Source organism: Natrix helvetica (genome assembly GCF_964273705.1).
Source record: "Natrix helvetica genome assembly, chromosome: 9".
NCBI classification, from domain to species: Eukaryota; Metazoa; Chordata; class Lepidosauria; order Squamata; family Natricidae; genus Natrix; species Natrix helvetica.
The window spans coordinates 24,980,244-25,007,102 of NC_138560.1; the positions used below are offsets into that span (position 1 = coordinate 24,980,244).

Consider the following 26,859-nt stretch of genomic DNA (forward strand, 5'->3'; position numbering starts at 1 on the left):
AATGTGTATAGTCAAGGCTACGGTTTTCCATTGCAATGTATGGCTGCAATAGCTGGACCATAAGAAAGACTGAGCACCAAAGAATGGAGACCTTTGAACTCTGGTGCTGGAGAAGACTCCTGCGAGTCCCTTGGACTGCAAGGCGATCCAACCGGTTGGTCCTAGAGGAGATTAATCCTGACTGCTCTCTAGAAGGATCCGATCCTGAAGATGAAACTCAAATACTTTGACCACCTAATGAGAAGGAAGGACTCACTGGAGAAGAGCCTCATGCTGAGAAAGATTGAGGGCAAAAGAAGAAGGGGACGACAGAGAATGAGGTGGATGGATGGAGTCACCGAAGCAGTCGCTGTGAACCTAAATGGGCTCCGGGGGATGGTAGAGGACAGGAAGGCCTGGAGGAACATTGTTCATGGGGTCACGATGGGTCAGACATGACTTTGCAACTAACAGCAACATTTATATTATCAATTTTTAATCTTATATTAAAATCCTGCTGCAAAATCTGATCCCTTGTCATCTTCCTTTTATTTTTTATTCTATAAAAATCATCAATTTCTGCCTCTGCATCCTACTTCCCAGTCCCCCCAAAATTGTCAAGCTTTAATAATCTTTTCTCTAATATCTTCATCAGAAGCATCTAAGTCTCAAGCAAAATTCCTTCACTTTCAATTCCAGGGGTGCCAAATTCTCTGTCTTTCCAATCTCAGTCTATGGCATCTATCTTACTCAGTATAATTTCCTTTGTCATTAGTTTGTTTTATCTCACCTGAGGTTTGTTGTACAGAGCTTTCCGTCTTATTAACTTCTTGTTTTATTTCCTCTTTCCTCTTTACAAGTCTTTCAGCCATTCTTTTTTTTTTCAAAAACTGTCAGTTTGGTATCATGTGCTTCTAATTCAAGTATTTCTTATTTGCTCAAATAATGTCTGCAGAAATTCTGGAGCAATTCCTTTCTGCACATTGCTCTAACAATCCCATCCTCCCTCCATTCTTGTAGTTTTTCAAGTAGTTGCCATTATGAAGCAATCTCACTCAAGTGAGAAGGTAAAAGCAATCTTTTCCCCTCTTCTTTTTTCTCCCCTCTCATTTTGGGGAGGTCTTCTTTTGCCTTTAATACTTTTTATCTTTAAGGGTACTTCAAAGTTGCAAACAATATCACAATCCATATCTTCATGGTTACAATGAACACCATACTCTGGGTTATATTATGATTTTGTTTTTGTATAATTTGTTTTGTACACATCTGCACTCCTTGACACTAAACAAAAAGCATTTCCATGAAGACCAAGTTCTTTTGCCTAATTTAATTTACTACAGTTTGTTCTAGAGCAGTTTCACTAAAAACAGTCATTCAAAATAATTGTCCCCTTTAACTGTCAAAATCTTTCTTACTTTAATTCCTTTTTATGCCTTTTGTCAGAAAACTGTAAGTCATTTGCTTTTTCATTTATTGCTTTCTAATCCATAAAAATGATAACTCACAAAGTGAAATCTTTTCCTGTCATTCAAAAAATTCCTCTACAGTTATAAATTCATGAACTCTAAAGGGATTAAGAAACGAAGGAATTGAAGTTCACCTGAACTTTATGTCCACATATGCTATACTAAGTTTGTGATCTTAAATGGTTAGCTTAGAACAGCTGCTCAGTTTGTGAGCTGGCTGCAAAAACTTCCATTTCTGCAGTTTACTCATGTGAGGAGCAACTGTCCAGAGTACTAGTGGGCAATTTCACAATGTCTCCTTTATCCAGAGAGACTTCACCAGCCACCATTCAATCTCTGGCTGCTGTTCATCTCACAATGTTGTCCCACTTCTTCAGAAACCTCTGGAGTTTATATATAGACATACCGTAGAATCATAAGGCTGGAAGGGACCTTGAAGATCTTTTATTCCAACTCTCTGCTCAAGATGGAAGACTTTATTGCATCCCAGGCATATGACCATCCAATCTTTTCTTCAAAATCTCCAGTGATGGAGCACCCACAACTCTTGGAGGCAAGCTGTTCCATTGATAATTGTTCTTAAAATGAGAAAAAATCTAATTATTTCTAGATTGGATCTCACTTTTACAAGCTCCCACCCATTACTTCTTGTACTGCAGTTTGGTTCTTTGGAAAATAAGTCAATGTGACAACCCCTCAAGTACTGGAAGATACCTATCATGTCCTTCCTAATCTTTCTCTTCTTATTTTCTCCAGTTCACCATGATCCACACTGGAAGCCAGGAGCCAGTGTTTTCTGTTGTTTCTGTGCATTGCAAAATTGACATTAATCAATACAGATTAATTCTGTTACTGTATTTCAGCTTCACATTATGGCAAAAATCATTTCCCATATGTACTTGAGGAAAGACAGTTCTTCACTATCTCCACACATGGCATTACTTATTCAGTGTTCTTCTCTCTCTCTCTCTCTCTCTCTCTCTCTCTCTCTCTCTCTCTCTCTCTCTCTCTCTCTCTCTCTCTCTCTCTCTCTCTCTCTCTCTCTCTCTCTCTCTCTCTCTCTCTCTCTCTCTCTCTCTCTCCATCTCCTTCATGATCTTTTCTTTTATAGTCTATCCTAGCCAGTTGTCAAAATCACAAATCATTTTTTCTTGTTTTAGACACACAGTTTCCAGTCTGTAATAAATGTACAGACTGGAAACTATTGTTTGCTTTGCTCTGATCAAACAGGTCAATTGGACCATCTCAGAAAGTTCTATCATTTTCACCAACTCCTCCTCCATTGTAGTATTGCAGATCTTTCAATCTTCATGTGTACAATAAGCTCCCGGCAGTTATCATATATAAAAGCAAAGTTCCATTTTTTTCCAACTATTTATCCAGTAGTCCCAGAAGGAAAAGTTCTGATTTCAGTTGTATATTAATCTTTAAAAAACATCTAAAGCAATGTATGCATTTGGACCAGTGGTGGGATTCAGCCGGTTCACACCGGTTTGGCAGAACTAATACCTAACTTTTTGTTGAGTTTGGCAAACCAGCTCTAAAATGGCCAGACTAGCATGCATTCATGGTCCTCCAACTTTAGTGTAGCCTATGTGGACATAAAGTTCACATAGATCAGTTGCCACAACTTCAGTTCTCTGCCTAAGTTAACTTTTGCCTTAGCAATGCTGTAAGTTTCAGTGGAGGCATTTAATTTAAAGATGTTGATCAAAATTAGTCACAAAAACAGATTCATGGCATGATATACTTACATGTGGACTGGAACGGATATATAGCTGTTCCAGTCCACATGTACAAATGCCATATTATGGATCTGTTGTCATTCCATTCCTCTTCAGCCCTTTCTCTGGACTTCTGCATGTCCTCAGTGCATAAACAGATGCCATTTGACTCCAAGCCTGGGTGAAGCCAATCGACCTTGCTTGATATGCCATGCTGTTGGGTGGCCTTTGGAGTGTCTCTGCTTGGCAAGGCAGGTGAGGTGGTTTTTATGGCTCAAAATGAAGTACCAAGACAGACTCATGCCTTCTGCATAGGCCTAATTTGCCTTCTTGGTCTAGAAATGCCTGCAGCCCATTCCTGAAGGCCAAGAGGGTCCTTTTCTGTAGGCTTTGTCAAATCATCTTCCTTCAGAAATCTCTTTCCTCCAGTCATTCTGGAAACATTTCAGTGTCGCAAATCATTTTGCTGAAGGATGTGTGTACTCAGTGTGTCACAACCCTGGAAAGCTAAGGGGATAACAAATATGAAGCTCTGGGCTACAACTCTGAAGATACACAACTCTTCTGATCTGCCTTTAATAGCCGGGAATGGAAATTCCATATATTCTGATCATAGCTGAACCCAAAGCCAGAGCCAACATCTGTGTTCTCTTTATGATATTTGTGAAATGTTTGCTCTCATACAGACTTTTGTGAATACAATTAAATGATGTATGGGCAGTTATTAGAATGGCTAAGCTTATGCCATTGGACAGCACTGCCCTCAAGATGATGTAGTTCCCGTAGGGACCCAGGAAGCCTTCAGAGGGGGCATAACACCAATTTGCTATGGTGATGCGCCAGTTCCACAACAAGCAGGGTCAAGAGATAGCTTAGTCTGTTGTTTAAGCATCTTTGCATCGTGTGATTCATGCACACACCCCTGAAATGCTGTGACCAGTATTGGTAATGTTTGGAAACACAGTCACAGTGCACAAACTACTAGGGGAAAATGAAAACTTAAAGAAAGAATGGAAAGCTAATGGGTACGGAAAGAAGCCCAGAAAGACACACCATGCTTAGTGCTAAAGAGCTAAATGAACTTTACAATTACTTGCTGGTGAGGCGGAGTAACACCTGGGAGGCTCCTGGGCTGGTTGGTCAGCCAGACCATGGCTTCTGTAAGTCACACCTGATACCCTCCAGAGTAAGCCTGGCTAACGGTCTGGATCCTTTTCTTCCCAGCCTGTGACCAGCTTGCCCTGGGCGTTGTAGCCATTTTTGGGCCTTCTCAGGGCTCATGCACCAATGCGGTCCAGTCCATCTGCAATGCGCTGGAAGTTCCTCACATACAGCTGCGGTGGAAGCATCACCCTTTGGACAATAAGGACACCTTCTATGTCAATCTCTACCCGGATTATGCCTCTCTCAGCCATGCCATCTTGGACCTTGTACAGCATCTGAAGTGGAGGTCGGCCACTGTGGTGTACGATGACAGCACAGGTAAGTTGGACCGGGGGATATGTCTCTTGTCAAAAGTGTCTCCATTGGCCCTATTCCCTAAGCCTCAGGGAAAATATGGATGGTGGCTACCAAGAAAGGGGAACAAGTGTTAAAGTTGCCCACATTCAGAATGGACTGGATTGACCCTGTCACCAGAGTCTCTTGCAGCTATTTCCCCAGGCTCTTCCTATGGTGATAGTCCTGTTTTCACTAGTGTGGGCTGCCATTGTGCTCCAACTCGTCTTTTGTTGGGCAATCTTTAATTTTCTCTCCGCGTTGTGAGTTCTGTCATGTGATGTTTTTTGAGTAAAGACCTGACTCTGCCAGCTGGCTGAAGGCTTCCCATTGGGGTGGTTGATAGACTAATAACAGACCTCTCTCACACACCCCACTCATCCTATTCCCACCCACCCCTTTTTTAATTAGAGTTGAGTATTTATCTTTCTTTTTATTATTTAGTTCTTATAGTGTATAGGTTTTGTAAAATTTTATCTTTTTAATATTGCAAATCACCCAGAGTTGCCTTGGGGTAAGATGGGTGGTCAATACATTTAATAAATAAATAAACAGCATAAATGTATTAAAATAATATTAATAAGCTACTAAATAATATTTCTAACACTTTGGAGTGGCTGCAAAATGAATGCTACTAGCATATTAAATAATAATGGTTGCCTCTACTAATCTGCTAGAATTTATTCATTTCTTTTAGTGGGTCTCCATGGTCATGTATATAGAGATTCTCAGTCACCCAGGTCACGGTTGTCCATGTTGCCATGAACTGAGGAAGCTTCTCGGATGAGAAGCAAAACATCTTCAAGGAAAAACAAAATCCAGTTGCCTTTTGAAAAAGCACCTTTGGGCCTCCTTGGTGATGTTTCTCCTTGGCTACAATAGGAAAAGCCTGTCCCTCTCCCTGCCCTTGGTCTTTCTCAGGGCAGTCTGATGACCTCCCTCAGATGAATCTCTACCATGCTGCTTTGAACTGCTAGGCTTGACTTTCTCCTCCAGATCTCAAATAGGGAAGGGTCCAGTTCTGCTGTCTTTCCCCAGAGGAGAGAGAACTGGTGATTGCTCCATCAAGGAGATACTTGAGCCAACAGCATGCACACATTTCCTGGAGGAGAAGATGTCAGAGGCATCTGGCACTAGATGCCATTTAAGGACACTTGTTCTTCTCAGCTTTCATTTCCTTAGCTTCAACTTGCTGCTGCTGTTGCTGTCACTTGTAATTGCAAAACCTGCTCACCTATGTAGATTCAGCGATACTTTGTCTGGGCCAGGTGTTTTTCTGAATTGTTTTGGGATAACACAATAGCATAATTGCAATCACAGATTATTCTTCTGTACAATGGAATAAATTTTCCCCAATGAGCATTTGTCTGAACTTTCAAATCCATTTGACATTGGGAAGACAGCTTTTTATTGCCCTGCATAATTCACAGTGCTAGATTCACCAACCTGGATCAGTCCAGAGCACCCCAGAAATTCTCCAGTGAAAAAATTCTGTCCTCTCATGACCTTGTACTGCCTCTCTTAAGAAGCAGTAGCATGGGTGTTGTGGCCCACCAGAGCTGGCAGCAGATTCGGACAGTGAGGAGGTTGAGGAGGAACATGGGTCAGTCCTGGAGTCTGGGGAAGGTTCTGTGACAGAGGCAGAGAGGGGGCCAGAGCCCCATGCTTTCAGAGCATATCACCTGCTTTCAGAGCCAGACATCAGTGAGGCAGATGAACAGCTGGAGCCTGTTCCCAGTGTGTGCATGCACAGAGCTGCCAGACGAAGGGAACAACTAAAGAACAGGGGTTGACTTGGGAGTAAGGCCACAGGTGGACAATGAATGGCCCTCCCAGAGGAAATAAAAGAGGAGCAAAAGGGAAGTGGAGTTTGCAGGAGACAATTAGTTCACTTAATTGGTTCATGACTCTCTGAGACTCCTTGCCAAGTTTTGCAGATCTCGTCCTGTCAGTTCTCCAAGCCATATAAGGTCTGTGACCTTAAATCCTCCCTTGAAAGACTTTGCTGTATGTGAATGAGCAGAATTCACAATAAATTAATAAAAGGGTTTTTTGTCAGGACAAGGAGTTTGCTTCATGTTCTTGGGAAGCCTCGGTCAGAAGAATGGGTCAAAATGCCCGCATAACTGCTACCTCCTATTTTGTGTTGGTCCTTGTCTTCCCCAAGGCCTTATTCGGCTGCAGGAGTTGATTATGGCTCCATCCAGGTACAACATCCGTTTGAAAATCCGCCAGCTGCCCCTCGACACAGAAGATTCCCGGCCTCTGCTAAAGGAGATGAAACGGGGAAGAGAGTTCCGGATCATCTTTGACTGCACCCACACAATGGCTGTGCATATCCTCAAGCAGGTAGGGTGTGTGTGTGTGTGTGTGTGTGTGTGTGTGTGTGTATTGCAGGCCTAGCAGTTCTGATGGTGCTTTTCATACCTCTGCTCAGTGATGAAGCTCAGGATTGTGACTGCAGGTCAGTCTTTCAGTTGCTAGCTATACTGGCTCATTTGGAGCAGAGATGAGAAGTAGAATGAGGAGCAAGGTCTGGGAGCAGCTGTAACATCTCTGTAGTTTCTGGTCCCGGTTTTTACATCATAGAAATAGTTGTTGATAGTTCATTTTCCTTGCAGCTCCTCATGTACCTGAATGTGGCTATCATGTCTCCTTAAGTTGTCTGTTTTCAGGGTGAGCATTTCAGTTTCCTTCAGCCTGTCCTTATAACGTGTGTCCTCAAGTCCCTAAATCCTCTTCGTTGCCCTCTTCTTAGTCCTTCCTATTCTGTCAATGTCAATTTTCAGATGACACTAAGCTGGCGGGAATAGCCAGTAGCCCAGAAGATCCAGATGGACCATGACAAACTGAAACAGTGGGCCCTATCTAATAACCTAAAACTGAATGGAGAGAAAAGTAAGGTTCTACACTTAGGCAAGAAAAACCAAATGTACAGCTACAGATTAGGTGAAACCTGGCTCAGTAGCAGTAACTGTGAGAGGAATCTTGGAGTCCTGGTGGACAATCATTTAAATATAAGGAAGCAGTGTGTGGCAATAGCCAAAAAAAGCCAATACAATCATAGGCTGCATTAATAGAGATATAGAATAGGCCCAGTACTTTTCAATATTGTCATAAATGACTTAGGTGAGGAAATAGAAGGGAAACTCATCAATTTTTCAGATGATATTAAGCTGGCAGGAATAGCCAACATCCTAGATGATAAGCTCAAGATCCAGGTCGATCTTGACAGACTTCACTGTAGAGAAAAGTAAAGTCTTACACTTAGGCAAGAAACGTTTGGTTAAGTACACACAGAGCTTGGAGTATGAACTTAGTAGTACAGGTTGTAGGCTTATCTTTTCAGAGCTTTTACCTGTATATAAGGAACAAAAAGGGAAAGGCCAGCACGTAGTAGAGTTTAATGTGTGGCTAAAGGAATGGTGTAAAAGGGGAGGCTTTGGTTTTATTAGTCATGATATCGGCAGCTGGTCCAATGAAAAACTGTACAAAAGAGATGGTTTGCATCCATCAAAGAAAGGGACTGAGTTACTTGGCATTAAATTCACAGATTTTTTGGATAAACATTTAAACTGAACAGTGGGAACAGAGAATTAATTGTTACAGAACATTTCTGTCCCCAACAATCTAAAATTAATACGGTTATCAGTGCATGTAACATAGATATTTTTGCGGGTAAGATTATTAATCTTGCTATCAAGCAAAACCAAGTGTTTAATAGTGAGTACCATACCATGTGCTCTAATCAAACAGGTGGCAAGAAAGTAGAGGCAGTCAGGCACAACAGTAGACATAGGATCAATCAAAATGGACTCAAATGTCTATACCCCAATGCAAAGAGTATGAACAAACAGAGTGAATGAGAAATTCAAGTAAATGAGGGCAGATATGATATTGTTGCCACTATGGAAACTTGGTGGGATGAAACCCACAAATGGAACATACAAATAAAAGAGGAGGTAAAGTTGCACTATATATAAGAAAACTACATGTCTACAGAAATAGAGCACAACAGTGACAAAAATTATTTTGAATGCATTTGGGTCAATATTAAGGTGGGGGGGGGGATGACATTGCCATAGGTGTGTACTATAGGCCACCCAGCCAAACAGAGGAAATAGATGAACTTTTTGCTAGTCAGCTAACTAAGGTATGTAGGAAGCACATCACAATAGTAATGGGTGATTTTAACTACCCTGCTATCAAATGGGAGACAAACTCTGCACCAAGTGGAAGATCCAACAGGTTCCTAACAAACCTAGCAGACAACTTTCTTTCCCAAAAAGTAGAGAAGGGAAAAAGGGGATCAACCATATTGGACTTAATTCTCACTAACAGAGATGAAATGATAGAAGATGTTGAAGCTACAGGAACCTTGGGAGTGAGTGATCATGCAATATTGGAATTCAACATTATGCAAGCACAAGCAATAGAACAAAGTCAAACTAGAGTCTTGGACTTTAAGAGATCTAATTTCAATAAACAGAGAGAACTTTGGAAGGATTCCAAGGATAAGAATCCTCAAGGGGAAAACAAATCAAGAAGCTTGGGAAATTTTGAATTGTCTAGTTTAAAGAAAAGAAGGACCAGGGGAGACATGATAGCAGTCTTCCAATATCTCGGGGGATGCCACAAAGAAGAGGGAGTCAAGCTATTCTCCAAAGCACCTGAAGGCAGAACAAGAAGCAATGGGTGGAAACTAATCAAGGATAGGAGCAACCTAGAACTAAGGAGAAATTTCCTGACAGTCAGAACAATTAATCAGTGGAACAACTTGCCTCCAGAAGTTGTGAATGCTTCAACACTGGAAGTTTTTAAGAAGCTGTTGGATATCCATTTGTCTGAAGTGGTGTAGGGTTTCCTGCCTAGGCAGGGGGTTGGACTAGAAGATCTCCAAGGTACCTTCCAACTCTGTTATTCTATTCTGTTCTAAAGCATATAGACTGGATGAAATCTGGCTTAATAGCAGTAACTCCAAGGGATCTTGGAGTCTTAGTGGACTCCAAATATAAGAATGCAGTGTGCAGCGGCAGCCAAAAAAAATCAATGGAATCCTAAATTGCATTAACAAATGGATTCAATCAAGATCATGTGAGGTACTAATACCATTCTATAAAGCCTTAGTAAGACCACACCTAGAATACTGCATCCAGTTTTGGTCTGCGCACTACAAAAAAGATTTTGAGACTCTAGAAAGAGTAAAGATGAGCAACAAAGAGGATAGCAAAAGCTAAGTGCTTAGCTTAGACTTATATACCGCTCCACAGTGCTTTACAACCCTCTCTAAGCAGCTTATAGAGTCAGAATACTGCCCCTAACTATCTGGGTCCTCATTTTACCCATCTTGGAAGGATGGAAGGCTGAATCAACTTTGAACCTGGTGAGATTCAAACTGCTAAATTGCAGGTAGCTGGCAGTCTGCAGAAACAGCCTACATTCTAACCACTGCACCACCACAAGCTCTTGATTAGGGGACTGGAGGCTAAAACATATGAAGACCGGTTGCAGGAACTGGGCATGGCTAGTCTAGAGAAGAGAAGGACCAGGGGAGACATGATAGCACTCTTCCAATACTTGAGGGGCTGCCACAGGGGGGAGACAACCTATTTTCCAAAGCACCTGAGGGCCTGATAAGGAACAGTGAATGGAAACTGATCAAGGAGAGATTCAATCTAGAAATAAGGATAAATTCCCAGCATCCCATTCTCAGTTGCTTATTGATTTCTTTCACAATTTCTTTGACCCAGGAAATATTTCTAACAAGACTGGAAGTTGGGACATGGCAACTGGACTTATTTTCTTGTTGGTTTGAAATGTTTCACCGTTTGTCCTAGTAGCTTCTTCATTCTGAGCAAGTTGGTTAGGGGAATCTGAGTAGGCAGAGAGTTGTTGGAATGTAGCAACTCCTAAAATTCTAATGCTAAAAATTCTAATCCTAAAACTGGAAAACTCTTCCCTCAGTGGAGGTGGAAACTTTATACACAACCTGTCCCTCATTTTTTTAATGCTGCTCTCTCATCAATCCCCGGGAAGATTAAGACCACTTCACAGCTTCACCAGGGAAGCCCCACTTAATGACCCTTAAGGCAGGCGTGAAATGCTACCGGTTCTTACCGGTTCACAGCAACTGGTAGCAAAAAATGCTAAGCTTCGCCTGAACTGGTAGTAAAAAAAAAGCTTTAAAAAGTGGGGGGGGGGAGTTCCATGACGCTCAGCTGTGCTGTGCGATCATTGGAACCTTTTTTCCCACTTTTTAAAGCATTTTTACTACCTATTCGCCAGAACCAGTAGTAAAAATATGCTCTAAAAAGTGGGGGGGGGGAAAGGTTCAAACAATAGCATGAATCAGCTGTGAGCTGCATAATTGTTGGAACCTCCCCCACCCCCAGGCCACTTTTTAAAGCATTTTTTTCCTGCCGCTTTGGGCGACTAGGTAGGGAAAAAATGCTTTAAAAAATGAAAAAAAGTTGGCCATGCCCACCCAGTCACATGACCCTCCCACCAAGCCACAGAACTGGTGGCAAAAAAAAAATAGATTTCACCACTGTCTTAAGGGTTTTAGGAGTTGGTACTGTTAGATTGGGTAGTGGATAGGCACACACGAGCTTAATGGTAACAACAGCTCTTTATTAAGTACAACAAGTGAGAACAATCCAACCAAGGTTGAGTCTGACAGTAGCCCTTTTATAGGGAGCTGTCAGAGCCTTCGACCAATAGGATTAAATCTCTGTTCCCGCCGGAACAGAGGACCTTGGTGGAAACCACTGTAGTTAGAGCAAGTATCTAACAGGTCCACTCCAATTGCCATGACTCAACTTCCAGACAACTCTGAGACTGAGAATCTTTATTGACATTTCTAACTTGAGTTTCCTCACATTGATGAAGAAGTGACCCAGGATTATTTCTTAAATAGCTGTATAGTAAATGGCAAACCAGTACTCCAACTACCCCATGTCATTGTGCTTCTCATAAACCTTGGCCTTCTGATCCAGTTTGGCTTTATCCCTTTGTAGTTCTCAAGATGACAGCTGTCACGGTGCAATCAAACCTCTGGCAGATGTTTCATATTGCAAGAAAGGTCCTCAGGCCTAACAAGCAGGGATTCTTGACCAGCATTGGTCCTCCTAGCAATGGGGATGGTCACAGCTTCCAGGAACTGCTTGTCCATCAGCAAAGGGGTCCTTTCTGATCAGGCCTTGGGTGCCTCTTCCTTTGGGTCCAATTTCACAGGTAGCCTTTTAACCTCCTTCTCTCTGCATTTTCCCAGGCCATGGCGATGGGGATGATGACAGAATACTACCATTTCATCTTCACCACACTGGTAATGTATCTTGACTCATTTAACAGCCTTGCCTTCCACAAACTGAGTCTGACCACTCTTGGTCTCTGAGAAATTCACTCTAATCAGGGCCAGAAAGGAGCAGATGTTCTTGAGAGACATAGAAATAAGGATTGTGCACACCATATTTTTGTGAATGAGTATATAGGCATTCTGAAAACAAATGTGCTGTGATGGATCTTGGGTTCGGATCTAATCTGGCCAACAGAGAAAACTCTTAAATATTGAACATACTCTCCATGGAAACCCAATTTTTTTTGGGGGGGGGGCATTTTTGAGTTTACAATTCTTAGCTTATATGTGCATAGATACCGTATAGGGAAAAAAGAAGTCTAGAATACATTTTATATCCAATAGACACTGGTGCAATTTTTAGTCCTTGACATATGACTACAATTGGGTCCACAATTTCCGTCACTAAGCAATGTGGTTCTTAAGTGAGTAATGGCATAATCAGAGCCAATTTTATGATCAATGTTATCACAGTCTAAGCAAATGTAATGGAACACATGGATGACCTTGGGGAAGGAGGGAAGAGATGCTATCTAGGAAACAATGAAGGGCAGCAGGGAATCCCTGTCACTTAACAGTCAGAGGAAGAAACTTAGAAGCACCTGTCCTAATAGATCAAGCCATTGAAGGTGCTGGGCGGCAGCAGGGGGGGGGGGTGGGAGCTTGTGCCTTTAGACTTGCTAGATTCTGTTATAATGAAGCTGTCAGGCTCATGAAAGTAGGAGCCAGGATAGAGTTCAAAAGCACTCAATGATACAAGAATCTGATCTACTAACAGCCAACTCCAATTGGCACCTCATAAGAGTGCTTAGGTCTCTTTTGGGGGCATAGAGATTCCAAACTGATCGTGGTCATCTCCTACATCAGCCTTACAATTAAATAAAATTAGTTCATGTTGTGTCTCCTGTCTGCTTTACCTGGGAGGGTTGATAGCAAATCACATGGTCCTTAAATGAATCACATGGTTGCTAAGCAAATCCAGCTTTCCCCAATTGACTTTATTTGTCAGAGGCTGGCAGGAGAGGTCCTAAATCATGATCATGTCACCAGGAGACACTGCAGCTGTCACAAATGCAAGCCAGTTGCCAGGTGCCTGAACTGCAATTTCATATGACTAAGGAATGATGTGATGCTCCTAATTTCAAGGACAGCCTGTAAGTGTCTTTTTCCAAGGCCATTGCAACTAACTTCGGACCATTTATTAAATTAATGGTTGTAAGTTGAGGATTACCTGTATCTGGAGCTGCTCCCATTCTTTTGTGCTTTGCTGCAAGGAGCTTGTTTGGGGGAAAGGAAAGGAAAATAGCTTGGGAAGAGACGCAGAGTGATCCGTCACAGAGGCCACGGGATGTCCCGTTGGTTGAACAAATGCATCTTTTTCAGCCACCTGGGAAGTAAACCTGGAGGAGGCAGGGGGGAAGAATCTCTTCGGTTTCTCTTGTTGTCCCACCATGTCACTTCCAGCCCCCGTAACCTCAGCTGGGGCCTGACTTTATCTCCAGAGCAAAACTTGTCCATGGAAACAACATTTCATTTTTAAAATTACATCCTCCCCATCCCCCCCCCGGGGGGGGGGTACCCAGCCCTGCCAGTAAAGTGATATTTTGGTGACCACTACCATTGTTATCTTTCCTGAGCAGCTTCTGCAACTGTCTGATAGAGCTGGAACCTTGCTTGTGCAAGTCAAAATCGAAGATAAGGAAGACGGTGTTTCTGGGCAGGTGAAAATAATGGAAATAAAAGACCAGATAAACCACTGCAACAAGTGTTGTTTTCCTGAAATGTCAGCTGAAGTGTAGACAAGATGTAGGTCCTGCTCACAGGTTCCCATGCTGTGGGATTGCTGCAATGCTCTCTCCCCACGTGGCTGCCCTTGGAGCACATGTAGAAGCTTCAGCTGGTGCAAAACACAGCAGCAAGCACAGCAGTCGTGCTACTGGATTCAGCATATGCCCACCACGGCTCTCCTAGCTGCATTGGCTTCCTAAGTGTAGCCAGGTGCAATTTAAAGTACTGGAAGTCACCCATAAAGCCCTTCATGGCTTCAGCCATGTGACTTATGAGACTTTTCTCTCCCCACCAGTATCTACCTGGCCCATTAGATCACAGAGGAGAGGCAAGATCTGGGTCTCGTCCATAACAGAGAGCCATCTGGCAGGACCTTGGAAGAGAGGGTGGGGTTGACCATCAGACCAGTCTGTGGACCCTCATCCCCCTGGAGAGCCTGCTGGCTTTTTGCAAGGCATTTATTACCGAGTCATGCAGTTGAACCTGATAGTTTTAAAGCCATGCTGCAGAAAATTAGTTCAGGGTATGCTATGAGAAATATATCAGTAGCATTGAAAAGAAAGCCGAAAACAGAACTGGGCAGAATAGAAGTGAGGGGAAGAATTGTTTGGATTGAAGAAGCAGCTGAAGGAGACATTCCCTGCTTTCAGCTCACAAGAAAGATGGAAATCTGAGGATTTGCCCAGACAATAAAGAATTAAACAAATCTATTCAATCAGAGTCTTATAATAGCCTGATATGTGAATTCTTAGCAGAATCTCCATAGATTTTCTTAGATATTCTTAGCAGAACTTGCAGGCACAATGCTGAATGGATCAGCTAAATTTTGATATATACTACTGGATGAAAAACAACAACATAGCTTTGTATTTTTAATACATCAGGTCAATTTTCAGTGCAAGTAGGCAGTGTGGGTTGTGTTCTGGGCCGGAGGTGTTTCAGTGTACCACACAATTGATGAAAGGCACTCCAGGAATCAGGATATACATGAAGGGCACTCTTGTGTAACACTGATGAAAGCTGATTTAAAGAAACAAAACAAAACAAACAAACAAGTTATCTAATATTAAAGTACAAGATGTACAGTATTTTGTAGGAATATTAATGAAAGATGGCATTAAATCAGACAAGGCGAAAACAAAGGCAGTTGCAGTTCTGTAAATAATGTTACAAAACTGAAGAATAGCTTAAGTGATGTTTTATTCCAGGAAAAAATATCTTGCAACAAGACGCTCATTTCATGAATCAGATTGTGTGTGTGTGTGTGGGGGGGGGGGAACCAATATATTGGAATGCTACTTAGATTCAAATATTTTCATTTCTATCTATATGGAAGAAAGTTGGTGGTGTAACCAATCACGAATCCTTGATTATCATCCTGCCGAGAGAACTTATTGATATCCAGAATAATGGGGTGAACTGTGATCCTAAAAGCTAGGGAAGTAGCATAGAACAGAACCACCCAGTGGGCCATCACATCTGGCGGCAAATCACACAGGCCACAAAAGCAGGAGAAGTTCTTCAGGCCTTTTGTCTGGTGATTTGAGAGCATGCCAAGAATGCTGGATGTTTCAGTCTCTCTTGTCTGAGCTGTCCAAATATAAAGGCTTTTATATTTGGGTGGACTCTGGGCAAGATGGCTGAATCCATCTTGATGGACTAATTCTGGATGATTTATTGAGCCCAGCAGAAGAGCAATTCTTATTCTTTTATTCTAGGTGCCATCCCTGGGGCATAGTGAAGCCCACGGGCTGTTGCAATGCAAGCCCTGCCCTTTGGTACTTGTGGTGTTCTGATGTCAGTTTAACAGTGGCAGAGATTGCATTTCCATGTCAGGATGCCCTCAGTTACTCCATAGATGCCTGTACTGGAACAGGTGACATTTGTGGATCATTATCTTTGGAATCCTCTCTCCAGGTCAGTCCTGTTGCTGACCTTTTAGCCAAGCCAAACACACCTTCTCCACATGAAAAGCAGCAGGAAGGTCAGCCCAGAATGCATCAGGCAGGGATCAGGCTTGTGTATCCAGGGAAAGTAGAAGCCTGCTGGGCCCTTCACCAGGCTTTGCAGAGACCCTCCTATCTACACAGAACAGCAGGAAGGGAGGCAGGCAGGCAGGCAGGCAGGCAGGCAGGCAGGGTGAGTTTATATCTGAACTCTAATTGCACTGAAAATACTGGGGTTTAACCACCTAATGAAGCATTTAACTTCTATTGATTCTTTTTAAATAAAATTTGATGTGCATAATGATGGTTTAAGAACAAACGTGTCTCCCAGATTATTGTATGCATGTATAATTACTTGTTTCTGTAGCATTTGGGGCACAACATTGCAGCTTCCCGAGTCAAAGCCAAAGTCAAGCTTGGATTGCACCTAAGGCATCTTAACTTGGGAAATCTTACTTTCGGATTTATTTTATTTTTTCACAATCGTGCAATTCTGCATGGAGGAGAAAAAAATAGCAAATCTATGATACCAATAATAAATGAAAATAGAATACTTGAGTTAAAACCACCAACCCACAACCTTCCTGAAGCAATTATTATCTAACTATACACCATATCAGCAATATCAGAAGCAAGATAAAGGGGAGAAAATCTCTTTAAGCATTCCCTTCGCCACACACACTTAAAGGGGATATCAAGGCATCTCTCCTCTCTTCTGCTTGCTGAGTAAAGGGCTAAATTTTATAAACTTTTATTATAAAAGTCTACCAGTTAAAAGGAGGGTCCTTGTGTGGAGTATTTTTTCCATTAGTCTTTCATCCCAAGGCCACCATATTGCTTGAGGATTTCAATTTAACCATTTCAATTGTATTGTTGTGGATACAACAATCCAGTTTGGATTTCTTTCTTTTTTTCGTTTATAAAGTTTTTTATTTCTATACATCTCATTGCTTGAATGGTTTGATTCCCCCCCCCCAGCATGCATGCGCACATGACAGGCACTCCCCCCATTTTTTGCATGCTTTTTTCGCCCTCCCCAGGCTCCAGAGGCTTTATAGGAGCCTGGGGAGGGCGAAAACACTCTCGCCTGCCCCCCAGAGGCTTCAGGAAAAGACTTCCAAGGCCTTGCAGGTCATGGACCAAATTTGACGAAACTGGTCACTCCACTTGGAGAGGGACAAAATTTGCGGTTTTTCTCGAGGCAACTCAGGAACTGGTACAAAGTCTTGTCCAAACACAACTCTAAAAGGGGTGAAGCCGGTACTGCTGTGAACAGAGTTGTTGTATGCCACCTCAGCATGTGGTAACAGTTCAGCCCAGTTATCTTGTTGATAATTGATGAAACACCAGAGGTACTGTTCCAAAACAGAATTAGGCTGTTCACAAGCCCCGTTAGTCTGAGGATGGTGGGTGGAGCTTAGCCCCTGGGCGGAGCCAATTAGCTTCAGAAACTCCTTCCAGAAGTGGGAGGAGAACCGGACCCCCCTATCTGAAATTATGCGTTCAGGTACTCCATGTAACCGGTATACATGTGAAATTAACAACTTGGCTAACGACTTAGCTGATGGGATTTTGGAACAGGGTACAAAATGAACTTGTTTGGAAAACAGGTCAATAATTACCCAAATCACAGTATTTCCTAGACTCTCTGGCAATTCGATGATGAAGTCCATCAATATCTCCTTCCATGGAGCCTCAAGGTGGGCCACACCTTGGAGAAGGCCCTGGGGTTTTCCCGGTGGACGCTTTGCAGCAGCACAAACAGGACAACTGGCTATGTAGGACGCAATGTCTTTTTTCAATGAAGGCCGCCAAAATTGTCTCTTAACCAGATGTAAAGTCTTTACAAATACAAAATGGCCTGCCATTCTCGAATTGTGGGCCTGTTGAAGAACAATAGTTTTCAGGTCAGCAGGAACATATAATTTAGCTCCTACCCAAGCCAGTCCATCCTTCATAGTGCATTCATTTGAATGTTCCTTGAACCAGTCATCGGACTCAAGGCCCTCTTTGAGTTTGCACATGAGGTCCGTCGTGACCCCTAAATTCGAAATGCCTTGGCTTCTAGTAATCACCGGGGGCAGCTAGAGTTTTTGCTGAGATTAATGGGTGAACTACGCTCAGCTTAAAACTGTTGTATTGGGGAAGCCTAGACAAAGCATCAGCCATGAAGTTCTTCCCCCCCCCCCCCGGAATGTACTTGAGGGTAAAGTTGAAATGGTTGAAATGTTGCACCCAATGCACCTGTTTAGGAGATAGCTTACGTGGGGTCTTCAATGCTTCCAATTTTTTATGATCAGTCCATACTTCAAAAGGGTGTTTGGCCCCTTCTAGGAAATGTCGCCAGGTCATCAAAGCCCATCTGACCCCAAAAGCTTCCTTTTCTCATATAGCCCATCGTCTCTCTGTTTCTGTCAGTTTGCGAGAGGTGTAAGCGCATGGCTGCAATTTTCCATCAGCGTTCATTTGAAGTAATACTGCCCCCATCGCCACATCACTGGCATCAGCTTGAGCGATAAATGGTACCTCCATATCTGGGTGTTTCAAAACGGGTTCACCTGCAAAGAGTTGCTTTAATTTCTCGAAAGTGGCTTGACACTCCATAGTCCAATTCAAAGGCTTACCCGGTCTAGGCTTGGCCCCCCCTTTTGACTTTAGGAGATTTGTAATGGGCAGAGCAATGCTGGCGAATGAGGGGATAAATTGATGATAAAAATTTGCAAATCCCAAAAAACTTTGTAATTGTTTGCGGGTGCGAGGAGGTGCCCATTCAGTTACAGCCTGGACTTTCGCTGGGTCCATCTCAATGCCATTGTGGGAGATGCAGTAGCCCAAGTAATAAATTTTCTCTTGATGAAATTCACATTTAGACAATTTGGCATAAAGCCCAGAGTTTCTTGAGTACTGATTGTACTAACGTCACGTGTTCATCATGTGTTTCCCTGTAGATAAGGATGTCGTCAAGGTAGACCATCATGCCCTTGTACAGGTATTCATGTAAACCTTCATTTATTAATTGCATGAAAACAGCTGGCACCCCCTGTAGGCCAAATGGGAGTACTCTGAATTGAAAACACCCGAGTGGGCAGTTGAAAGCAGTTTTCCATTCATCTCCCTCTTTGATTCTGACTCTGTAGTAGGCCTCTCTTAGATCCAATTTCATAAAGATCTTCCCTTTACCCAATTGGGCCAACATATCCTTCATCAGAGGGAGGGGGTATACATTTTCCACGCACATACCATTAAGATTTTTGTAGTTAACACAGAGACGAAAGGAGCCATCTTTCTTTTCTCTAAACAACATAGGGGCGGCCACACATGGCCTAGCAGGTTCAATAAACCCTCTTTTCAATTTTTTGTTAATAAACTTCTGTAATTCCTCCATTTCGCGTGGGGTCATTGAGTAAATCTGGAGTTTTGGAAGTTTTACTCCTGGGAGGATCTCAATGCTGCAATCCGTCACGCAGTGAGGGAGTAATTTATCAGATGATTTTTCACTGAAAACGTCCTTTAGGTCCCAATATTCCTTTGGGATTTTCTCCTCCCCCACAATTTTTTCCTGCACCGCGGCCGCTAGGTTAGGTTCAGCGTTGGTAATATTGGAAACCCTCCCTTCTCCCTCAGGGGGTTTAGCAAATTGGATACGCAACCACCCTTTCTTCCAGTTGATGTGTGGGTTTCATTGACGTAACCAGGGTAAGCCTAGTATGAGAGGCCGGTCCATCCCCAGTGCCACAATGAAACTTAATGTTTCCTGGTGATCTCCCATCCACATGTCTATAGGTTCAGTCACAAAATGGGCAGGAGCCCCCCCAGCTATAGACCCATCTAGCTGGCAAAAAGCAATGGGGACTTTCAAAGTTCTCAGTTTCAAGCCCATTTTTTCCACCACTAACAATGCAACGTGTGCATCCCGAATCTAAAAGGGCCAACATTGGGCGCCAGTAGAGGGCACTTTAAGTTCTACTGGGATGGTCAAGGAGCCCGATCGGGAACTTACCAGACAGTAATCATTGGATTCGGTTTCACTTTCCCCCGATAAGGAGGACGGTTCTTCTTCTCTTGGGATGGGAGGGAATTGCACAACAGGTTCCACCCCTTTCACGGCGGTGTCCCTTCTCTTCCCAGGCTTGTTGTTCTGGCTTCCTCTCTCCCCCAGCAGAGGGCTTTGAGCCAATCTTGGAGTGGCAATTTGCTGCCCGGTGCCCCTCCTTTCCGCAACGGAAGCAGGTGGTAGACCGGGGATTGCTTGTAGACCAACTTTTTCCTCCTTTCAGAGGAAAGGAGGGGGTTGGGAAGGGTAGCTTTCTCTTTCTCACAGTCTTCGCGGTACTTGTTTCTGGCTAGATCAATCTCCATGTCTGCTGCCAATTCGTACCAGTGTTGTAAGTTATGCCCCCCCCCCTCTGTTTAAACAGTTTTGGTATATATCTTTGCTTAAGCCAGCCATAAAACTGTCCATTAAAGCTTCTTCCACCAATTCCACATACAAATGGACAATTCATGAAACTCTTGTATGTAATCTGCCACTAGGTTCTTCCCCTGGGTAAGGGTTTTCATTCTGGTTCTGGCCTTCTGCTCCGTGAGCGTTTCCTCAGGGTAGCCATAAACCTATTATAGTCTCTCAGCAGGGGGGAGTCCTCGTTATGCAGGGCAACCATTCATGCCGCTGCCTTGTTCTCCAGCGCCATGGTAATAACTCTTACCTTGGCTTCTTCTGTGGTGAGATCCTCTCCGAACTGTTGCATGAAATTCCAGAATTGGACCAGGAAAAATCCTAGTTCCTTTGGGTCACCTCCAAATTTCACACTAAGCGGAGGAACTTTTGCCATCGGCGTCTGTGGGGGGGGGGGGCTCCTCCTCTTGGAAGGGCTCTCCCAGCTGCTGCTGCCAGGGCTTCCCCATCCTGATCAGCTCCACTGTCTGCCCCCAGGGCCCCCCCTTGGATGGAACAGGGCTTCTGCAGTTCTCTCTTGTAGGTCTGGGAGATCAGCTTCTCTTTCAGGACCGCTCTCGCGTAAACGTCGCCTCTCCCAAGTTTCATAGCCTGGAACATCATAAGGTTCTCGTCGGCGTCCTGCCAAGCAGCTGCCGGCCACCGATGTCACCTTGTGGTAATTCCAGCCGGAATTTCCTCAGGGTCATACTTCTGTCCCACTCCCAACGATCACCTGGGGCAAACGGATCGTTCCTCCAAATTCAGATCCGCCATCCACTCCGTCTCCAAGGGACACGAGGATGCAGCCGCCCCCATGTCGTCCTCCTGGTCGCTGCCTGGGTAAGACATTCCTTTGAAGGTTTTGGTTTTATTTACACTCCCCTCAGAAGGTGTTAGCTCCGGGATGAGTGCGAAAGTGAGATCTTGCTTAATGTCAAGCCGGCCTCCCTCAGCAACCAAGAAAGAAACCACTTAACTCCATTTTGCAGAATTAAGAGTCCTTTTACTGGTTATGAAAAGATAGCAGCTAAGCAAAGCAAGATCTGAGGCAAAAGCGTGCGAAATCATACATATCAATATGTGACCAACCCCTCCCCCTGGTAACACTCAACCCTGGCAGTGTTGCACAGGAGGAAATCCAGGGCAACCCTTTGGGAACTCTCAGGAGGAGAGGAACAGGCGGTCTTCGGGCCTGCAAGACTTGAACCCGGCATCGAAGAGAGCAGCAACTTTTGGTGGGCTGAGGAAGGAAAGGGCAGGATAAATAGGGTCATAAAATGCGACATGAACTTTTGGTGCATGCCTTTTAATCAACCAACGTATTTCACGGGGTTAAGGTTTTAAATCATAGCTCATAAAGTGAGAAAAGTGATGGGAATATTATTATGCGTAAATAAAGAATGTAATAAAAAGATTTTTTAAATGATAACAAAAGCGAGATGCACATAATGAGCCTCACAGTGAATCTTCACCACCACCATCCAAATCCCCTTGTGGCTCTCACGTGATGAAGGTTTCCCTGTCTGAAAACGATAGCTTGTAATTATTAATTACCTTAATTACTGATGGTAATCAAGTTTTTGATTTTATATTTGTTTATCATATTTATATTTCCGCCTATCTCACAGGCCATGATTCTGAATGGTTTGCAATAAAAAATGGCAATATAAAAACCAATTAAAACAATAATATATGGTTAAAAGGCAAGGGTAGAGCATTAGATCTTATAGAAAATGGAGCCATCTCATTAACTCACCAGTCCCTTGAGACCTCGGTGCCTGATGACACAACACAAGCAGGTCTTGCGAGGTTTACAGAAAATTAAAAACACCTATAAAATATGGTACTTGGAGCATGTAAAATATGAGTTTATACAGCACAGCCTTTTACAAATAACACAAAACCAGCTCTTGTTATGTCACAGCTGGCTTGGGATGCCTGTTGTGCAAAAGACTCGGTGAGCAGACCCAAAATCCCCTTTGACAGTGAATTTCAGGCCTTACTTTGCCCATTTTCCTCCCTCATCAGTTGTCCACCTCTTGTTGTATTCATACAACTTATTAACCAGGTGACTGGACTGAAGAAAAACACACTTGGGAGAGTTTCTTCTTTCTTCCCTTTGGGCCCAGTTGTCTTTTCTCTTCCTCAGGCAGAGTAACAGCCACTTAGTACTTTGACTAACAGGGTTGGAAGGGACTGTGGAGGTCTTTTAGTCCAACCACCAGCTAGAGCAGGAGACCCTAGGGCCTAGACCATTCTGGATAAAAGGTAGTCCATCCCTCCTTGAAAATCTCCATTGAGGGAGCATCCACAATTTCTGGGGGAAATCCATTACTATGATTCTAATTGTCAGGAAACTTCTCCTTGTCTAAATTCCATCTCTGTTTGAAAGTTTCCATTCTGTCACTTATTGTTCTGCCCGCAAGTACTTTGGATAATAGATTGACCTCTCTTCTCTGTGATAGCCTTTCAAAAGAGAAAAACTGTTGCCCCTCGTCCTTCTGTTTTTTTAAAAGTAGATATACCAGTATATGACTTAGCCTCTAGTTTCCTAATCATCTTTGATGCTCTTCTCTGCACTCTTTCTAGAGTCTCAACATCTTTTTGTATCATGGTGATTAGAAGTGGGCAGAGTATTATAAGGGTGGTCTCACCAGAGCAGTGTGAAGTGGTACTAACACTAACACCTGATCTTGAATTTATTCCCCTGTGGTTGTAGCCTAGAACTGTGTTGGCTTTTTTGGCAGCTGCAACACACTGCTGGCTCATATTTATGTGATGGTCACCTAGATTCCTCTCAGAGTAACTACTAGTGAGCTAGGTATCACCTGTTCTATACCTGTACCTTTGGTTTTTCTTGGTTATGTGCAGGATGTTGATTTTTTTCACCACTCAACTGCATCCAGTTGAATAGGGCTCAATGCTCAGGTCTATCAAGGTCCTTCTGTATCTTGAGTCTATCTTCTAAAACATTGGCTATTCACCCCAGTTTGATGTTGTCTGTAAATTTGATGAGTTCCCCTTCTATCCTCCCATCTGAATCTTTTATGAAGATGTTGAAGAGTATTGGACCTAAGAGACAACCTTGAGGTATCCCACTGTATGCTTCCCTCCATGTAGATTAATTTTTGAGGACTATATGTTGAGTGCCATTGATCAGTCAATTGCAAATCCATCTAGTGGTGATACTGTCTCCCCCACATGGTTCTATCTTACCAAGAAGCCACTTGTGGTGTACTTTGTCAAATGCCTTACTGAAGTCCAATCATTGCCAAGGAATGCAATGAGGTTGGTCTGACAATTGTTTATCTTATTATTAATATTTTGACAAAACCCTGTTGAAAAGAAAAGAAAGCTGGAAGGATCTTGGAGGTCTTCTAGCCCAGCCCCCTGCTCAAGCAGGAAAACCTATATTATTTCAGATAAGTGGCTTCTTCTTAAAAACCTCCAGTGATGGAGCACTCACGATTTCTTTTTTTTTTTTATTAAAAGAGTTTTGTACAAACAAATTTTCCCCCTTTTCACCCCCCCTCCACACAATATAAATCTCATACAAATGCTATACCCCCCAACCCCCCCGCAAAAATTCACATTCAAATATTATACCAAACACTTTACCCCCTCCTCTCCCCCCATCTTAAAATAGATTACTCATAACCCCTCTCCTCCCAACAAAAACTATATAAATTACTCTTAAATTAATAATAACACATTGATCATTTTCTAAGCTAATTTAACATCTATAACTCTTAATATAAATTTCTCCTAGCCTAACAATGTTTCATTAGTCCCATCTTCTAATTTATTCATACATATATATTGCCCCACCCTCCACCCTAACCCTCCCCCACCTCCCACACAAACCCACCCCCCTGACTTCCGCTGTATACCACTCTAACAATTCCAAGCAGCCCATGTATTATTTACTCGAATCATCTATCAGTCTAAACATTCTTACCTAAAGGCTACATAATAACTCCTAGTCTGGTATTTATTCTGTATATAATCAATCCATTTTACCCATTCCTGTGTATAATCCTCCTGTTTCTGAGCTTTTAAGAAAGCTGAAATTTTTGCCATTTCAGCGAACCCCGCCACCTTCTGAATCCATTGATCAATTGTCGGCAAAAAATCTTTTTTCCAATGTTGCGCAAGAGCACCCACGATTTCTGAAGGCAAGCTGTTCCACCGGTTAATTGTCCTCAAAGTTAGGAAGTTTCTGATTAATTCCATGTTGCTTGTCTCTTTGATTAGTTTCCAACCATTGTTTCTTTATGGCAGCCCCTCAAATACTGGAATACTGCTATAATGTTATTCCTAATTCTTCTTTTCTTTAGACCAGCCAAACCCCAAACCTGCCTCCATTCATATGTTTTGGACTCCAGGCCTTTAATCGTCTTAATTGCTCTTCTCTGAACTTTTTCCAAGGTCTTAACATCTTTTTTATAGTGTGGTGACCAAAATTGGTTGCAGTATTCCAGGTGTAGTCTTACCAGGGTTTTATAAAGTTTTATTCTTATAAAGGTTTTCTTGCTCCAGGATCTTTGAAAGGTATGGTTCAGTGGCTCTGAGAGCACATCTGTTAGCAAAACTGTTGGCTCCTTCAAGAGTGTCTCGACTTGTCTATAGATCCTTAACTGTTTCCTCTAGACTCCAACTTTTTCCTCAAGTAATTCAAGTAGTTTATATTTGGTACAAATATAATTAGGGTCTTCTATGGGTATGAATATTTGCAATATATATATATATATATATATATATATATATATATATATATATATATATATATATATATATATATATATATATATATATATATATATATATATATATATATATATATATATATATATATATATATATATATATATATATATATATATATATATATATATATATATATATATATATATATATATATATATATATATATATATATATATATATATATATATATATATATATATATATATACACATATTTTTTTGCAAATCACAACAGCATTAGACTTTCCCCCACATGGATTACGTTATTCTTCTTGTAAATGCTCCCAGTAATTCTAATGCAGGGTCCCTTCTTTCTTTTAAAATAGGTTTTATTTTTTTTAGCAGTATTTTGTAAAGTTACAGAAAATTTGCAAACTTATAAATATTGTAATGTGTAAATTCTCAATTGCTCCAAAACACAGAGCTTCTTTTTTCTTAGCAGTATTTCTAATATTGCCTAATTTTGTGCAATTTATTAGCCTTTGGGCTTCTTCTTCATTTAAAAACTTTAAAGATTTACAAGGTGTATATATATATATATATATATATATATATATATATATATATATATATATATATATATATATATATATATATATATATATATATATATATATATATATATATATATATATATATATATATGTATATTTTAAATTGAACAATTTACCCTTTTTTGTTTTAATACTTTTTATTTATAAAAATTCAAAAAACTATTTTTTAAAACATTCAAAATTTAATTAAAGTAATATTTTTGTAAATTAAAGTTGGATTCCAACCTGTTGAGGTTAAAGTTAGTCCTGAATTCAAATATTCTTGAAGTGAAACAGTTTATACTCCTCAGCTCCCTCTTGTGACTAGTGTCGTAATGATACTTTTGTACTCCTCGGAGGGAAGAAGAAAAAAGAAAAAAGGCATAGAGAAAAATGAAGCAAGAAATAGACACACATAGAGAGAACATAGAATAATAGAGCTGAAAGGGACCTTTTCCGTAGGGCCAGTTTTTGCCCTCCGGAGCCTTCAGGGAAGCCTCCTAGAAGGTGCTTGAAGGCTCCGGAGGGCAAAAAACGAATCTACGGACAAACCAGAAGTCACTTCCTGAAGTTCCAGTTTGCCTGTATGGCTGGTTTTTCGCACTCCGGAGGCTTCAAGCCTCCAGAGGGTGAAAAATGGCCTCAAATGAAGGCCAAAGTCAGCTGGCCAGAGAGTGCATGCACGCTGGCCAGCTGACAGGGCAGCGCCTCACGTGCCCTAACAAATGGCTCGCGTGCCATAGGTTTGCCATCATGGCCCTAGATCACTTCTGACAAATGGTTGTCCAGTCTCTATTGGAATGAGAATAATCACAATTAACATAAAAGTATAGAAAAAACATACTTATTTACTTATATACTTAGGGATGCGGTGGCTCAGTGGCTAAGACGCTGAGTTTGTCGATCAGAAAAGGTCAGCAGCTCGGCAGTTCAAATCCCTAGCGCCGCATAACGGAGTGAGCTCCCGTTACTTCTCCAAGCTTCTATCAACCTAGCAGTTCGAAAGCATGTAAAATGCAAGTAGAAAAATAGGAACCACCTTTGGTGGGAAGGTAACAGCGTTCAATGTGCCTTTGGCGTTAAGTCATACCGGCCACATGACCATGGAGACGTCTTCGGACAGCGCTGGCTCTTCGGCTTTGAAACAGAGATGAGCACTGCCCCGTAGAGTCGGGAACGACTAGCACATATGTGCGAGGGGAACCTTTACCTTTATCATATAGAAAAATAGTAAATTGTCCTTTTCCTCGTTCCTTTGCTTCTTAGTGTCTCATTGTAACTTCTGCCATTCTCAGCTGTCATGCTGCATGTCCCACTGTCTTCCCAATGCCATTCTTTCTCCCTCTCTCCCTTTTTTCTTTCCTTTGC

General features: G+C 42.1%; 1 protein-coding gene across 2 annotated transcripts in view; it reads left to right on the forward strand.

Moving 5' to 3' along the window:
* GRIK3 (glutamate ionotropic receptor kainate type subunit 3) overlaps positions 1-26,859 on the forward strand; it is a 301,429-nt gene that overhangs the window by 180,932 nt on the left and 93,638 nt on the right. For both annotated transcript variants that reach the window (XM_081961775.1, XM_081961776.1), the window contains exons 3-5: positions 4,394-4,651; positions 6,834-7,015; positions 11,937-11,990. In XM_081961775.1, the coding sequence (XP_081817901.1) occupies positions 4,394-4,651; positions 6,834-7,015; positions 11,937-11,990 (494 nt within the window). The remainder of the gene's footprint in view (positions 1-4,393; positions 4,652-6,833; positions 7,016-11,936; positions 11,991-26,859) is intronic.